At 41.1% G+C, this 16,997-nt stretch overlaps 1 protein-coding gene across 3 annotated transcripts; it reads right to left on the reverse strand.

Moving 5' to 3' along the window:
- Positions 1 to 545: 545 nt before the first annotated feature.
- LOC115546938 (toll-like receptor 13) lies at positions 546 to 10,657 on the reverse strand. Of its 3 annotated transcripts, XM_030360780.1 has the most exons (5): positions 10,493 to 10,632; positions 9,072 to 9,150; positions 6,524 to 6,847; positions 4,529 to 4,646; positions 546 to 2,666 (listed from the first exon to the last, which is right to left on the reverse strand). In XM_030360780.1, exons 3-5 carry the CDS (start codon positions 6,801 to 6,803, stop codon positions 2,405 to 2,407), a joined length of 660 nt encoding a protein of 219 aa, XP_030216640.1. In that variant the 5' UTR covers positions 6,804 to 6,847; positions 9,072 to 9,150; positions 10,493 to 10,632; the 3' UTR covers positions 546 to 2,404. The 3 variants fall into 3 exon arrangements, with proteins under 3 accessions (XP_030216640.1, XP_030216638.1, XP_030216639.1); XM_030360778.1 differs by lacking the exons at positions 9,072 to 9,150; positions 10,493 to 10,632 and having other exon boundaries at positions 6,524 to 8,213; XM_030360779.1 differs by lacking the exons at positions 546 to 2,666; positions 4,529 to 4,646; positions 6,524 to 6,847 and having other exon boundaries at positions 7,905 to 9,150; positions 10,493 to 10,657.
- Positions 10,658 to 16,997: the final 6,340 nt, after the last annotated feature.

Raw genomic sequence — 16,997 nt, forward strand, 5'->3', positions numbered from 1 at the left:
GGGGAGCTGTCTCTATTGGCCGTGCCAGGCTAATGACTGGGCTGATTGAGCTGGAGATAAAAGACGCCTTTCCCGTCGGCTCGGTCTCTCTCACTACTGCTATGGCCTGACGGGGAAGGGCTGGCTGCAGCTTCGCTCCTCATCTTTCCCTCACTTTGCTTTATATTACATCTAGGCCCTGATATGCACTACACTTTTGGTTTGGCTTCCCCTTACTGATGCATTTAGCACTTTAAATAAATAATTGTTCCATCTTTATAATCAGCGTGGCCTCCCTTTGTTATGTCAGCTCTACTCGAGCCAAGTGGTCCTGACATGCCCATCTCACATCCCTTAATACTAATGTTATTGGGTCAAATGGGAACGTAAACAAAATTTGGTGTTGGTTGAGAGCACTTGTCAATTAAAGTTACCAATCTAGCTAGGACCACCATTGATTGGCCAAACACGCTGTTCCCGCATGTCCAAGCGTCATGACATTTCTCATTGCTTCAGCTTTTATTTTTTAGCGAGTAACAAAGATGCAAAGGGAAAGTGTAACGAAGTAAAAGTATACATTATATTGAGGAAAGGTAGCTGAGTAAAAGTGAAAGTTGCAAGAAATGTAAATACTCAAGTGAAGTACAAATCCCGAAAAAACTGAAGTAGATCTACATTAACGAGGAATTTCTACTTTGTAACTATACACCACTGTATAGCCTACATTTGTATATAATCATGACGTCTGACATAGTGATAGGTTTCAAAATTGAGTGCAGTGTGACAGCGATGTACAATTACTATTGAAGAAAACGGCAGTTTCAAGTTCATTATCTAACTTAGGTTAATATTGAACAGGCAAACAATTCCACACTACAAATTATCTTAGTTATAAATATCATAAAACTTGATTCTTATAGACTCAGGGGCAAAGTCAGGCTTAGAAATACTCGCGCAACTTTTTACAGATGGTAAAGTTGCAGTCATTGATTTGTGTTTTAGAAAACAAGATTTATTTCAAATTAACAGTGACCATAGTTTCCCCTTTTTAGAAAGGCCTAGATACAATAATAAGCTATTGAGCTAAGGAAAAAACAAGCGATAACATTGTTTGGTACGCAGACACAAGTGTCATGGACAGGCTCTGCCCACCCGATCTGGAATATCTTGGTGAAATGCAGGCGGTCTACATTCCTTTGCATGCTAATGATGATTAGAACTTGAGCTAATAAACTCAGCTATTGGCAAACAACAGAACTCCCACCCTGAAGGAGTCTTCAATTATGCATGAGATCAGTATATATTAGTATAATAATAATAATAATAATAATAATAATAATAATAATAATAATAATAATAAACTCTATTTATATAGCACTTTTCAAAACACAGTTACAAAGTGCGGAAAAAATAAAAGCACAATTAAAACAAAGCATAAAATACATGTGATATACAGTAATGAGCCATATGAAAATGAAAGGATAAAAGACAGGAATAAAAACAGGCAGGCTCAAATGAAATCTGGAAAAGCTCTTAGATGAAAGTGGGTTTTGAGGAGAGTTTCAAAAATGGGCAGTGACTCAGTCAACCTAATTTCCTCTGGCAGGTCGTTCCAGAGCTTCGGTGCTGTATGGAGAAAGCTCTGTCCCCTTTAGTTTTGAGCCTGGACACTGGGAGGAACAGCAGTATACAGCCTGAGGACCTCAGACTATGAGACGGCACATAGGGGACTAAAAGCTCTGAGATATAAGCTGGGGCCAAGTCATGTAAAGCCATAAAAGTAATCAATAAAATCTTAAAATCAATCGTAAAACAAACAGGAAGCCAATGTAGAGACGCTAGAACAGGTGCGATATGGTCATATTTTCTAGATCTTGTCAAAAGCCTGGCAGCTGAGTTTTGAACCGTCTGTAGCCATTTGAGTGTTTTCTGGTTTAAGCAGGTAAAAAGGCTATTACAATAATCAAGTCGCGAGGAGATGAAGGAATGTAGCAACGTTTCTGCATCACTGAGATTTGAAATTGATCTATTTAAGAAATATTGCGGAGTTGGTAAAAACAAGATTGTACGATCTTGGTGATGTGTTGCTCAAAACATAAATTACTGTCGAACAGGACTCCAAGGCTTTTTGCAACAGGTTTGATAAGTTTGGCAGGTCACTAGTAGGCTAGATGGCGGTATTTGTTCGGATATTTGCTGGGGGCCAATGACCAGGATTTCTGTCTTTTTGTGATTAAGCTGCAGAATATTTAGTGCCATCCAGCTTTTAATGTCATTTAGGCATTCATGAAATGCACTTAGCATATATGGGTCGTTGGGCTTGATGGGTAAGTACACCCAAGAATCATCAGCATAAAAATGAAAAGAAGGTGTTTTACAATACAGTACCCCCCCCCACCCCCTCCCCCCAGCATTTCTAAGCCTTTTAATGGTCTGGTCTCTCTCCAGGGGGTCCGTCCTCCACGGTGAGCCGTATATGCTCACCCATTGGGTGCTCTCGGGTCTCCAGGGCCTGCCGGAGCTTCTCCCAGAACAGGTCTGGGTGTGCGTCTGCGCGGGACCAGCTCAGGTAGGTTTGTCTCTTCAGGAGCCTCCGCATGCGGTAGTACGGAGAAAGCTGCTGCATGGGAATGTCCTCCAGGAACACCAGGATCAGCACGTCCTTCTGCTCGTCAAACAGACGGAAGCTGGGGAAATGGAAACAGGGAGAGTTTTTTTTTTTTTTATATGTGTGAGCTGTTTAACCCTGGGCATCCAGCCTACACAAACCATACCAACACATTCTCACTCCGAACGCGTCGATTTTTGACTGGCTTCAGTTTCTGACGCAAAAGGGTACCCTTGTGCTTCTTTTTTCGACGCATGGGGTTTTCAACTCGTTACAATGTAACCCCTTCACGGGGGACCCGACGGCTGCGCATAGAGACGCTATGAGCATTCATCCCATTGGCTAACGGTGGACCTTGCGCTTCTTTTTTCGATGCAGGGGGTTTTCCACTCATTGCAATGTAATCCCTCCACGGCAATATATGAAGCTATGAGCATTCATCCCATTGGCTAACGGAAGAGCCGATGGCTGCACATAGAGACGCTATGAGCATTCATCCCATTGGCTAACGGAGGACCATGTGCATACTTTTTCGACGCAGGGGGTTTTCCACTCATTGCAATGTAATCCCTCCACGGCAATATATGAAGCTATGAGAATTCATCCCATTGGCTAACGGAAGACCCGGTGGTTGCACATTAACGGCGATGTTACAGTGACATCTGTGACATTCCTCAACACAACTACACCAACGTGTCCTTGTTAATTACAAAACAATATGTTCAATAAAACGTAATCACGGACAAAATACGTTGTTTAGACAAACGTAATTGAGAATGCAGAAAAGTACTCTGTGAACGTAATTTTGATGAGAAAGGGTTGCTCTGTCAGTTGTCAAAAAAAGCGCACGGACGTGGCCTCTATAGCAACGACCTCAGCTACCCAACGGCCAACGCTGATCAGAAAAACGATTGCCCATAAACTTAACCCATACATGTTTTGTAATTAACAAGGACACGTTGGTGTAGTTGTGTTGAGGAATGTCACAGATTTCACTGTACCATCGCCGTTAATGTGCAGCCACCGGGTCTTCCGTTAGCCAATGGGATGAATGCTCATAGCTTCATATATTGCCGTGGAGGGATTACATTGCAATGAGTGGAAAACCCCCTGCGTCGAAAAAAGAAGCGCAAGGTCCACCGTTAGCCAATGGGATGAATGCTCATAGCGTCTCTATGCGCAGCCGTCGGGTCCCCCGTGAAGGGGTTACATTGTAACGAGTTGAAAACCCCATGCGTCGAAAAAAGAAGCACAAGGGTACCCTTTTGCGTCAGAAACTGAAGCCAAAGTCACTGGCCGTTCGTCAAAAATCGACGCGTTCAGAGTGAGAATGTGTTGACCATACCTATCCACATGGTTGTATTGGCCCTGGAGTGGAAATACTTTCCTACTATACTGAAGTACTTTACTTGATTGTTTTTGACAAATTTTCAACCTATGGCATTTTCCATGCATTGATGTAGCCAGTCATTGATCAGCAAGTCAGTTAAGGGAAAATGAACCCATGGCGATGCGGTGATTGAATCGTTTAATCCCCTGTGGTTCTTTAACTGACATACGTGTTGGAGATAATTGGGTGCCCTGCTCAAACAGGGTAAATGCAGGACTCTTTCCATGGACAGCACAGTCAATCTGACACATTGCGGGAAAATGAGTTGCAGCACTATTGTTTTGGCCACTTGTCCTTATGCACTGAATTATTGCCATACCATCTTTTTCCTTTTCCAAACTAACTGGGTTTGCCGGTTGCAAACTTCTGGCTTAGTGGTTAGAGCGTTATAGCATGTCTGTAAATGTGTGATTAAGGCTTTGGTCCGTTGCACTTGACATTTTGAGGGAGAAGGTATGAGGGGGTCATACAATAAGACCACAAGTACACATGTGAAGCTGAATTAATGATCAACCATATTCTGGTCATGCATGTAAACTCTGGATTCTTACCTGGCAACCTGGATCTCTCTGGAGCACCATTCACTCTCCAGGTAATCACGACTGACCACGCAGATGGTTTTCCGGCTGCCATAGATGGCGTCTGTTATGTTTTCCATAATGGGTTTACCTGAAAAGCATTGGTCAGTGAAAATGCACAAAAATTATATAAAAGTAAAACAACAAACTGAAGCTTTGTTACATCACAGCGCTAAAGAATGAAGGGCTAACATTAATAATAATTGATAAGGCAAACAGAATAAACTTCTTAATCGCGCCAATTCCGACCAGTAAGAATGCAGTTCTTCTGAAACGTTCTTGCTCTGTCGCTCTCTCAGAGCTATAAATCCTAGGAATTAGTAGACCATGATTGCATGGCCCCAAAATACATTGATTTAACCAATTTAAATAATTTAGATTAGTCCTTGATCTAAACTCTGTTTTTAATGAATATAGCTTTTCCAGCCACGCGGGTCCATTCTCGCACTAGCCAAACTGATCTTGCCTAAGATCAGTTGGCTAGTCACTCATCTCAGGTCCACCCGTCCGACTGTTATAGCAGAATTTTTTGGGGTTTACGGGGGGAGGTACGCCATGCTTCCTCTTTCCTTTTCGCCTACAGATCCTCAAGAAACACAATTGATTGAAACAAATGAATCGAGAGAAAGAAAAACACACCATTTTGAGCTTGTCAGACTTAGGATATAAATAAAAAGTCTGACTAGTGAGACGAGTGAGTCAGTCAATGTTAGCCATCTTTGAACCATTCATTAGCTTAGATGCTAACGCAGTCATGCATCTGTTCTGTTTCACACTTTACTTCTGAGGCCAACAACACTGATTTTAAAATGATAAAATATTATTTGAGGTAAGTAGATATAATGAAACCAGAGAGTTTTTCCTGTCGCTAGTTTGTCATTTGTGTCCCGTCCTCTGCGTTATAGCTTGTCAGTTGTTATACCAGTGCCCATCATGCGGGCGCCTCTGTACAATGCCATTCCACGGTGTATCTCAAACACAACATGTGTTGAACAGCCGTTTTCATTTATTTGATATTATAAGTATTAAGTATTTCTTTGACATGTTTTACAGTCTGAATACTAAACTCTTAAAGATAGTCTTGCTTTGAAATCGAGTTGAAGATTAGCTTTCATTATAGTTTTTTATGTTAATAAGGCAAAATGTGCAATTTATATTATTTATCTATACAACTCATAATATTCAGTATATCAAAGTTTGATTTTTGATTTACCGAATTTTATTAAGTCTTATTTGGAAACTTACCATTGCTTATAGCTTTCTAGTTTTATATTGCATGTCTGTATGTTCTTGCCCAAATATCTATAGGCCACAAGTTTAAGAGACAGACAAACAACATTGATTCACAATAGATAAAACCTACCAACAAACTGAGCAAATGCAGAAACCATTGCCTTTAATACAAACAAAACATGCAAGGATCCTCTGTATTGGGCCTCTAGTCTCTTTTGAAACTGCTCCTGCAATGAACTATACCATGCAACGAATTGTCTTTTGCCTTCAATGTGTTTGTCTTTCAATCTGCAAAGCAATTATAAAAGATAAAGCAAGAACAGCCTTGCAATGAATACAAATAGTTCAATTCGTATGTGTGCACCACATAGACCATGTCAGAAATGCTCAAACGCAATTTAATAATATGTGCGTTGTGCGGCTTCAAACTAAATCTGTTGTAATTAAACGCCCTGTTTAGCGCCGCATTGGATTTTTTATATTTGACATGGAGAAGAGGTGAGTGTGAGCAAGCAGGATATAATCAGTGGGCATTAGACAAGATTCAAAGCCAAGATTTATTGATTCAAAGACAAGATGAAAAAAACAACTCATTCTGAGTCAGGAAAAATCTCCCTACCAAGTTGATGAGCATATCTAATAGCATATCCACTGGCATGTACGATATATGAAATATTGTAGGCTAGCATGTATGCTAATAGAGGTGAAGAGGATGTTCAGGATAGGGCTCCTCACCTGGCTGGAAGTCTCGGTGGTGCAGACACAGTCTCCAGCCCTGCTCGTCCTCCAGCTTGGGCAGCAGCTCCCCCAGCACCCAACCCTCGTCGTTTGTGTTGTAGGAGACGAAGGCGTCGTATTGATGAGCACCCTTGTCCTTGTTCTTTGAGTTGTAGAGGAACGCCAGCATGAGGTAGTACGCGTAGACCAGATGCCATTGCAGGAACTTGTGGGTGAAGCAGACTGCTATGGTCATGATGACCGCGCATGTCGTTGAAATATAACAGATGAACCCCATGTCGACCGTACATGAACGGACGTCAATCTCCAAAAGTTTTCTCCCTTTGAGGTTTGGTGGGAAGTTGCATTCAAAGTTGTTAGCATCAAACACTTGTGTTTGCTTGTTGTTGATTACCCATTGGAGGAACCACGCGTTGTCACAGTTACAGGAGAAGCTATTACCCTGCAAATCCAGGTATTCAAGGGCTGACAGAGACAGCATCACTGGCTCTGTGATAACAGAAAATGTATTCTTCCCCACCTGCAATAACTCCAGCTCTGTGAGGTTAGCATGGAGCAGAAAATCTAGAGACCTTAGGTTTGTTTGTGAAATGTGAAGCCTTTTTAGTTTTTGAATCGGGGAAAACAAATTGTTGGGAATGTCTGCGAAAGCATTTTCAGACAAATGGAGCCTATTCAAATTAGGAGTATAGTTAAAGGTGTGTGGATGCAAGGTTTTAAGCTGGTTACGTTGTATATAGATTATTGACAGATTTGTCAGGCCTTGCAGAAAGTTTTGAGGGAATTTGTCCCTACGAGGTCTGTGTTGATCTGAAATAAACAAAGTATCTAGTTGTGAAAGCTCAGCAAATGGCGGATACGGAATAGGCTCTAACGATGCATATTTAATGTGATTGCTCTCCAAATTCAATGTCTTTAAAGCTTCCAAGTGACTGAAAGCACCGTTTGTAATTTCAGTTATTTCATTTGATCGGAGAGTAAGTTGTCTAAGACTGGAAAGTCCAAAAAAAGTCCCATCATTAAGTTGTTTTAATTTATTCACTTCTAATGCCAAATTCTTGAGGGAATTCAGGGCTTTAAATTCTCCATGATCTAGAACAGTGAGATGATTGTTTGACAAAATAAGATTTTCAAGATTCGGCGTGTTTTTTTTGAAGGCGCCATTTAATTTATCAATGCCGCTGTTTTGCAACATTAAGACATTTAAATGGACCAAATCTTTGAAAACACAATCCTTGAGAGCCATGAGAGGATTATTGTATAGACTGAGATGTCTGAGCTGTTTCATATCGGCAAAATCGTCACAGCCAAGAGCATTGATGTTATTGTAGCTGAGATCCAGTTTTAAGATTTGAGTTTTCCTTACGGCATAGGGGACTGATGTGAGAAAGTTAGACTTTATGATTAAAGTCTTAAGCTTCCTAAGTGATTTGAACGAATTGTTAGAGATGGCAGTTATCTCATTCATCCCCAAGTCCAATTCTTTTAGATTAGTACACAAGTGCAGCATGTCTAATCTAATATCTTTGATGCAGTTATTTCGGATTTAAAATGAGTTCAGCGTTGGGATTTTACAGGAAATATTGATGAGAACCTGCAGGTTGTTATTGATATGGTTTAACTTCAGATACTGCAGTGAGGAGTTACATGTCTCTAGCACTTCCTGCAGTCCATGTAATGAGGAGCGAACCCCACTGATATCTAGTTTATGCACACTTCTAAGGTACGATGTGTTACTCACCTCCCAGACGATACCATTCTTTATACTATCCTCAAGGTGCAACTTTTTGAGTTTGGGAAAGATACCTGCAGTGAGCCTAAAGAACATAAGCTCATTCTGAGACAAATCAAGTGTAACAAGTTCTGTAGACTTATTTGACAGCTCCCATGAATGAAAAATGGAAATGTTGTTTGCTGGAATGTATAGGCTTTGTAAATGTGGTGTATGATGTAAGATGTTTTTTAAGTCGCGCAGTTTGTTGTGGCCTAGGTCCAAAAACCCAAGCTTGCTCAGAGACATGAAAGAGGCCGGTGCTACTGTTTGGATCTGATTGGAAGTCAGATGCAATTCTATGAGATTGACCAAGCCATCAAACATACCATCCTGTAGCTTACAAAGCATATTGTTGTCTAAAAACATCACCTTTAGAGAGATTTGAACCACAAAAGTGCCAGATTCAATCTTGGAGATGAAGTTGTGTCCCAGATTTAAGTGCAACAGATTTGGTAAATTTTCCAACGCTTTTTTATTTAATTTAGAAATGTTGTTTCCAGACAGGTCTATAAATGTGACTGTTTCTGGAATTTCCTTTGGAAACACTTTTAAACTGTTCTTACATATGGCCCGTGTGTTCTGTGTGATCTGGCAGCCCTTCACCACGTAACCAGCAGTTGGAAAAATAAAACTATTCAAAGAGAAATATAATATTCCAAATGAACAAAAACAAATTTCCCTTAACGGCATCGCAATTTTCGTTTTCATTCCAGCACAAAAAGAAGATTGGTGATGTTGTTAATTTCCAACACAATGGATCTCGAGTCCTACCAGGTGGATCTTTGGTTTTGTTTGTTAATTTCTTTCAGTCCGAGGAATCCCTCAGGTTAAAACCGCCAATCCTAAAAGACTGTCAAGCAGACACACAAAGATACACAGACAGCGGTCATTACAATCTGCTATCAAAATACTGCAATTGAAGCATAGCATCCTGATGCTATGGGTTTGAGATTTCATGAAAACGTCTATAGGCCTACACGAGGCCTACATGATTTAAACAGCCTCAGTTAAACATAATCACATGGTAATTAATCTTTTGTAAGAACATAATGAATTTGAGTCATAGCCATAGTCCTCTATAATCTATATATTTTTTAACCATAATAAAAAAATATATATAAAAAAGGAGAAACTGTTTTTTTTTCAGGCTAAATAGTGCTGGCCTTAAACCAATTTTAACATGAGGAGATGATGTCCCTGTTGCTCTGGTAGAGTTGCTTACATTTATTTTTAGTCAGTTAGAAGACCTGCTTTACATTTATATGAGTCAACTAGTAGTCCAAGTTATAATTTATATTGAGTTTTCTTTCCGAGTAGAACATTCTCTACTTCTGTAACCGACATTCTGCATGTATGTCACTCAGATATCTTGTTATTGTGAAGGATGTCTTTCTCTTTTGGAGTTTTGTTATTTTATGTCATCGATTTTCACTATTTACAATCTGTGCCCCTTTTCTGAGCATGTGTCTGTTTCGCTTCACTCTTATTTGTTAGCCCTGAAGATAACAGATAAGATGCATAGACTTTTCAAGTCCAGGTTGTGTTCTTCCCTTGAACAAACTTTATTTAGGTTGAATGCATCTGAATAAACGTTTGATTTCTCTGAGAAATAATGCCTTGTGTCCCATTGATTCAGCTCGCTAGGTTATGCAAGGTTACGCAAAGATTATCCTGAACCAGAGAACTCAACCATCAGAGGACAGATCGAGAAAGCATCAGTTAATAGGCCTTATATACCTTCTACACATATATTTAGTCAGCTTGCATGCCTACTTGATTTATTTATTCAGGCAGTTAGATGGACTCATTTATCCCAAGTGACTTTCAGGTGAGGTTGAGAACAGTCCAAGCAGGAAATTAATATTGGCATAATTCCAAAACATGACGGGTTGCACAACCAAGCTTTTAGAGAACAACTAGAATCTACATTCTATGATTTTGATATAAATTCAGAAAAAATAGCTCCTATTTGATCGTCAACTGATTTACTCTCTCCCCTCCAACGGTTTCTTATAATGATGATAATAGTGATGAAATAAAAAGCATTTTCATCAAAAACTAACATAAAAGGCAAAAATAAACACATGCTTGAAATGGTAATAGGTTAATTTCCTTTTTGCAGAAAGATAATGTACTTGAATTGTAGCTGTATTGTAGTGAAAGAAGTGGGTTAAATTAAGTTAAATACTTACTGTGCATATTTCTATTATTAAAAAAGAATAATAATATCAAAATTCCACAAAACAAATGTTCCTCGATCTGGTCTGTTTCCCGATGCTTATGGCGAATCAAAATAATGTGTTAATGATAAAAGCTGGTTGGAAATGGTATTTTTGTGTGTGATCTATTGGGTGCTAAGGAAGTGGTCAAATGACGTAAGAAAAGGGGAATTATCTAAGGGGAACTGACACTATCTTTTTTTTAATAAATGACAACGTCGATATGCAACCAGGATTCAACACAATAACCTCATCAGAATTGAAGGTTAAACACATTGATTTAATTATGAAAATGAATCAGTTTATTCTAATTTGCTGTTTTCTTATGGACATTTTATTTATTAATGTTAAACATAAATAACATAAAAACGGGCCTTGTATGGGAATATCCACGGTTTCGATAATGGCCCAATGTCAATGGCCCACATGGGTTTCATGCAGGATTAAACTTGGTGTTAGGTTGGGTCTAGGTTGGTAAGTAGGCAACATACATAATTGTCAGGTGTGTGCGTGAAATCTGAACCCAAAAGCAGAGTAAAGCTCCAAAGATGGATTTGAAGCAGGGCAAGGCAAATATTTTTTTTTTTAAAGAATCTACCCCTGCTTTTCAAAACTGTGGTTTAATCCAAAAACAGGCGGACAAGTAGGCATGCAGAAACAGGACGGAGAGAACCAATTAGGGGAGCTAAGAAACAGCATAAAACAATCTGTCAAGGGGGCACTAACAATACAGGCAGTGGCGGACTCAGACTGTTTGAAAGGCAGGGGCGAAAAAAGAAAAAGGGCACATTCTGGACAACATGGGGCCCCACCAGCAGACACAGTGGCTTTTCTAACTTGATGGTGTTTTGTTCGCCCAACGGAGCCTTAAAGGCAGCGCTGCCTGGAAGGTCCTATCCCCTAACCTTAGCAAACGCTGCCTTGAAGGTCCCATTCGGGGCACTTGTTACATCTCCATGTAGCACTTAAAAGAATAGTTGGGCTCATAATTTAAACGGGGGGTCTGCGCAATGTGAAAGTGCACAATGATGTGAACAACAAGTTGTTCACATCATTGTGCATTTTCACATTGCGCAGACCCCCCGTTTAAATTATCACATCATGTGATCACATCCCGTTTAAATTATCACATCATGTGAAAGTGCACAATGATGTGAACAACAAGTTGTTCACATCATTGTGCACTTTCACATTGCGCAGACCCCCCGTTCAAATTATGAGCCCAACTATTCTTTTAAGTGTTACATGGAGATGTAACAAGTGCGTTGGGGGAACAAGACACCATCAAGTTAGAAAAGCCACCGTGTCCGCTGGTGGGGCCCCATGTTGGGGCCCCAGACATTCTTTTGCTTCAAAGACACTGTTTCCCCTTATTCTAGCGACTTTATCAACACCAAAATGAGTTGTTCACATCATTGTGCACTTTCACATTTTAGCCAAAGAAAGGAGGATGCCTTACTGCTTTCATCTTTACTAACATTTAAGTAAAAATTAGACTGGAGAAAATTCAATGTGCCGCTACCATACAGTCTTTGACCGCTGACAGCCAGCTACAGAAACATTTAAGGAAGTTTTCCTTCATGTTGAGGGGATAGCTGACCATTATCGTCTCTCTTGCATGAAATGAACTACACTTGAATGATATTGAACGCTCAAAAAATGTACATACATTTTAAACGGATTATGCAAACTGAAAATATTACGTAGCATCTAATTGCGCTTTTCCACTATGGGTACTGACATACTCTTAATCCGCTTTTTGCTTCGTTAGCCAGTGGAGATTTAAGTACCACTCGATGTAGCTGTTTGTCATGGCGACGCCACATGAAAGCAACGCCTCGCATTCCCCGTTCTTCAGCTACCAAAGAGAGGAACGTCTGCACCTCAATAGCTAACCACAACATGTTTTTTTTCGGTTTGCCATATTCTTGCTCTAGAGGGCACATCATCATCATCAGGGGCAACCTAGGGAACTCATTAATTTTTGTTCATGTATAAAGGGCAGCCAATAAGGCACTTTCTCTCATCTTCACCACCATAGCGGGCACTTTAGCACACTTTTTCAACCATGGGGGCACCAGACGGGCAGAAGGGCACTAGAAGGTCACCAGACGGGCAGAAGAGCACTAGAAGGGCACTATAAGGACCAGACGAGCAGAAGGGCACTATCAGGGCACTAGAAGGGCACTGGAAGGGCACTGGAAGGGCAGTAGAAGGACCAGACGGGCAGAAGGGCACTAGAAGGGCACTAGAAGGGCACTTGAAGGACCAGACGGGCAGAAGGGCACTATCAGGGCACTAGAAGGACCAGACGGGCAGAAGGGGACTATCAGGGCACTAGAAAGACCAGACGGGCAGAAGGGGACTATCAGGGCACTAGAAGGGCACCAGACGGGCAGAAGGGCACTATCAGGGTACTAAAGGGGGCACTAAAAGGGCACCAGACGGGCAGAAGGGGACTATAAGGGCACTCATTAAGGCACGTCATTGAATTTTCTTGTTCTAGAGGGCCACCCTAGAGGGCACCTAATCATGTTTTGCACGTGAAAAGGGCAGCCAATAAGGCATTCCCTCTCGTTTTCGACACTCTTGAAGGGCACTTTAGCGCGCTTTTTCAACCATTGAGCCACGAGGGGGGGGCGGTCGCCTCCCCTGCCCCCCCCCCTGAGTCCGCCACTGAATACAGGGGATAAATCAGGTGAGCAGGAAAAAAGGCGGGGTCCCATCTTCAAGCATGTCCCATGCCTTCAAACCCACGTAGGGCCCACATGTTGCCTAGGAGCTATCGGTGGCCAACTTTTTGTTTTGATGTTTAAGGGAAAATATGACCAAAAATGCTTTTAAATTGTTAAGATATGTCAATCAGTGAAAATAAAAGCAGCCTAGGTCCTATTTTACCCTTTTGTGTATTATTTGACTTTGCTTCAGGTAAACTCGGGTTTGTTTGAAACTCAACATACAATGGGATTTAATAGGAGAATATGACTTCAAATTGCTGTAGCATCAATCAACCCTAAGTATCAGATATGAACCCTCTACCTTTAAGATCAACTGGGTTCAGTCAGGTAATTATTTCCAGAGTCAAAACAAAAAAAAAGATTTGGCTAGTATGCAACACATAGCTGGAATAAACTACCTGAAGATATGATACAAGCTAAGGCCCTGACAACATTTAAGGTTAAAAACGTTTTAGTTCACCTTTTCTTTCAGATTTTTTTTAAATCCTGCAAATATGTCATCTAGGCATGCAAGTTACATTTATGGTAGGAAACATCTTGAGCCAGCTTGATAAAGTAAGCAAACAAATATCTTATCATCTCTAATGTTGTAAGCATTGTTCATGAGGCAAATAACCATGGCAAGCTAACATTAGTTGTTACTAGGGCTGGGCAAGTTAACGCGTTATTATCGCAGACAATTATTTTATCTCGCATTAACACAGTTTCTTCTTTTTATTGTAAAAGTCTGTTGCTCACTGGCTAAATGTTCATCGTGATCAAGCCTAGTATATTGCTTACTGCTTCGCTTCTCACAGGAAAGAGGAAGCGAGAGGGGCCCTTCCAGAGGGGTCCCGCCTTTCAGCCTGACCGAACAGCTAGAGGATCTGGATTTTGCTGATGATTTGGCCCTACTTGCACACACCCACCAACAGATGCAGGAGAAATCACACAAACTAGAGATAACTGCTGCTTCGTTCGGCCTCAAAATCAACTCATCAAAAACCAAATTAATGCGAATCAACAACAAGAACAACACACAGATAAGCATGGATCCAAACCAGCTAGAGGATGTAACCAGTTTCACATACCTTGGGAGTGTAATTAATATAGGAGGATCGGAGGAGGATGCCAAAGCCAGAATTGGGAAAGCAAGGACAACATTTAACATCTTGAATAAAATCTGGAAAACAAAAAACAAACCAATCAAGACCAAACTAAAAATCTTCAACTCAAATGTCAAGTCCACTCTACTTTACGGATCCAAAACCTGGAAGACAACCCACCATACTCAACAAACTACAGACATTCAGCAACCGCTGTCTACGATGCCTCCTGGGAATCTACTGGCCCAACACCATCTCAAATGCCAACCTTTGGGAACTCACCAAACAAGAACCAATAGAGACCCAAATCAGGAGGAGAAAATGGAAATGGATAGGCCACACACTCAGAAAAAGCAAATCAATTACAAAGCGGGCCATGGAACCCACAAGGCAAGAGAAAGAGGGGAAGACCTAGAGTCACCTGGAGAAGAACCACAGAGCAGGAGATGAAGACGAAAGGGCTGACATGGCAACAACTGGATCGGAAGGCAGAAGACCGAAGAGGATGGAGGGGTTTCATCAAACTACAAACTAAGTAACCATATACCAAATAGGACACAGAAAAAACATCAGGACTATACAAATACTACACAAAAAACAGCATTATTTTAATAAATATTACAAATATGGCTAAAGAAATCAGGTAACAAGGGACAAAGATAGAAAAGATGAGGATCATTGTCATTAGAAAAGATACAAAAGATCTTGGATGGGTTAAACATCACTAAGCAATCATGCCTAGGGCCCCAAAATGTTTTTGAAAGACACAACCAGTTATTGTACCCGTGTGCAACAACTCTAGCTCCACCAAATAAATTACATGTAAAACACTACACCTTATTCTTACTTTTGGAGTCCAGTAACCAATCCCACTGCACTTTTTCTCCATTGGACATTGAACGAAGTTAGTATGCTAGGGAAAAATACCGTTACTCTTCTCTGATCTTGGATATGGCCCAACAGGACATTTCTGTGGGGCATTCTAAACCATGCACTGCATAAATGAGTCCACAATCTGGTGTGGTGGTGGCCAGATGGATCTTCTGAGTAAGGCCTTCTCTTCACCCCTCTGTTCCACATCCTCCTCCACCTCATCTTCACCTCTCGGTTCCACATCCTCCTCCACCTCATCGTCACCTCTCGGTTCCACATTCTCCTCAAATTCTTGTCATTTGATGGTATTTTTACCATCGCTTTGGTGCCCCTATGTGCCACATATAGTGCATACCCACTTTTTGCGCCACTGCCTCTAGGCTTTATGTCAAGACGCTTAGAGGAAGGTAGGCCCTACTTTATGAACCCCAGACGGGATATCAGGTAGTCACAGAAGAATGGAGGCCTGTTTTAAAATGAAGAAGGTTAGGATATCTGGAAACTTGAACCAGAACTCTGAGTCGATGCACTGTCAGGATTTTCCATTTCAGGATAGCTGATTTCCATTCTGAGGAATGCTTTTGTTTCATTTTGGGGACATGGGACATGGTACATTTTGTGTTGCAGGGTACTGGTAGCCTAGGTACCAGACGAATCTGCGAGCTCATGTTTTTCTATGCTCTGGCATGTGCAAGCGTCTGCCCCGCTCAGACAGATTAGCAACCGAACTTGCCCGGGTCTGGCCAATCACAAGCACGTAACATGGAACATGTGCATCCAAGTATGATGGTTGTTTGACACGATGTTAGTACAGCAATATTTATGAAAGTTGTAAGACGGATGGATAGAGAGGGGGAAGAAAAGAAGGGATGGACGTCTGAGAGAGAGATAGACGGAGGGGTCGATAAAACATTGAATGACTTTGAGCAATCGACCCACAAACGGCCACCCTGCAGTAGGACCCGAGGATCTCGAATCAGCCCCTAAACCACCTGAAGAGCCACACGTTAAACCTAGTCAAAATGATAAGGGGACGACGAGGAGACGCTGAAATTAATTTTCTGATTAGAAAAATTAAACCCAATCGGGATTAACCTTTTCTAGAGATCTAGTTCCTCAATACGAGAAGGTCACCAGCTGCTCTTTCCCTAATCTCGCTACACGCGCCAGAGTATGATTGGAGGATTATAGCGCGTAGGTGCGCTATAAATAAAACGAGAATTTGTGCAATTAAAACATTATGCAAATGCTGTGTTTGACGTAGAAGCCACCTGAACCACCTACTCAGTACAATACCGGGGAACAGCAAATTATGCGAAGGTCATTTAATTATATAATAAAATGATAAACAGGCGTGATGACTATACATTCTCTATTCATTTTCTATATTAAGCGTCTTAGAGTACCATATTAAGCGCTATATAAATTTAATTTATTATTATTATTATTTATTCTGCAGGGATTGTTTAAACGCAGTGCCAGAGGTTTGGTTTTGAATTAGTGCTCGATTATTATCGGGTAGGCTTGTGAAGGACGTCTCTTCTACGTTGAGTTGCAATCGCATGTGTTTTGAAACAATTTGAAGTCAAATGTCAAATTGAGTAGCCCCTGGCCTGTACGAAGAGCCCTACTGTCAAGCGCCTCAGAAGTCCGGAGAACCCGGACCAAGACAAGCCTTCTTGCTCCCCCTCCAGGTCATGCAGGGCCCATGTTCTTGCGAGCCACCAAGAAGAACGAGGCCTACCAGTCGCCTTTCGTATTCTGCTTTCGGTTCTTTTCCAG

Source organism: Gadus morhua, chromosome 7 (assembly GCF_902167405.1).
Source record: "Gadus morhua chromosome 7, gadMor3.0, whole genome shotgun sequence".
Taxonomy (NCBI): Eukaryota; Metazoa; Chordata; class Actinopteri; order Gadiformes; family Gadidae; genus Gadus; species Gadus morhua.

Bases quoted from the DNA above. Each gene is read 5' to 3' on its own strand.
- LOC115546938 (XM_030360778.1), bottom strand. From the start codon at position 8,036: ATGCTGCACTTGTGTACTAATCTAAAAGAATTGGACTTGGGGATGAAT. The intron at 4,647-6,523 runs GTGAGGAGCCCT...AATGCTTTTCAG, and splicing joins CCACCGAGACTTCCAGCCAG to GTAAACCCATTATGGAAAAC. The intron at 2,667-4,528 runs GTAAGAATCCAG...CCATTTCCCCAG, and splicing joins AGAGAGATCCAGGTTGCCAG to CTTCCGTCTGTTTGACGAGC.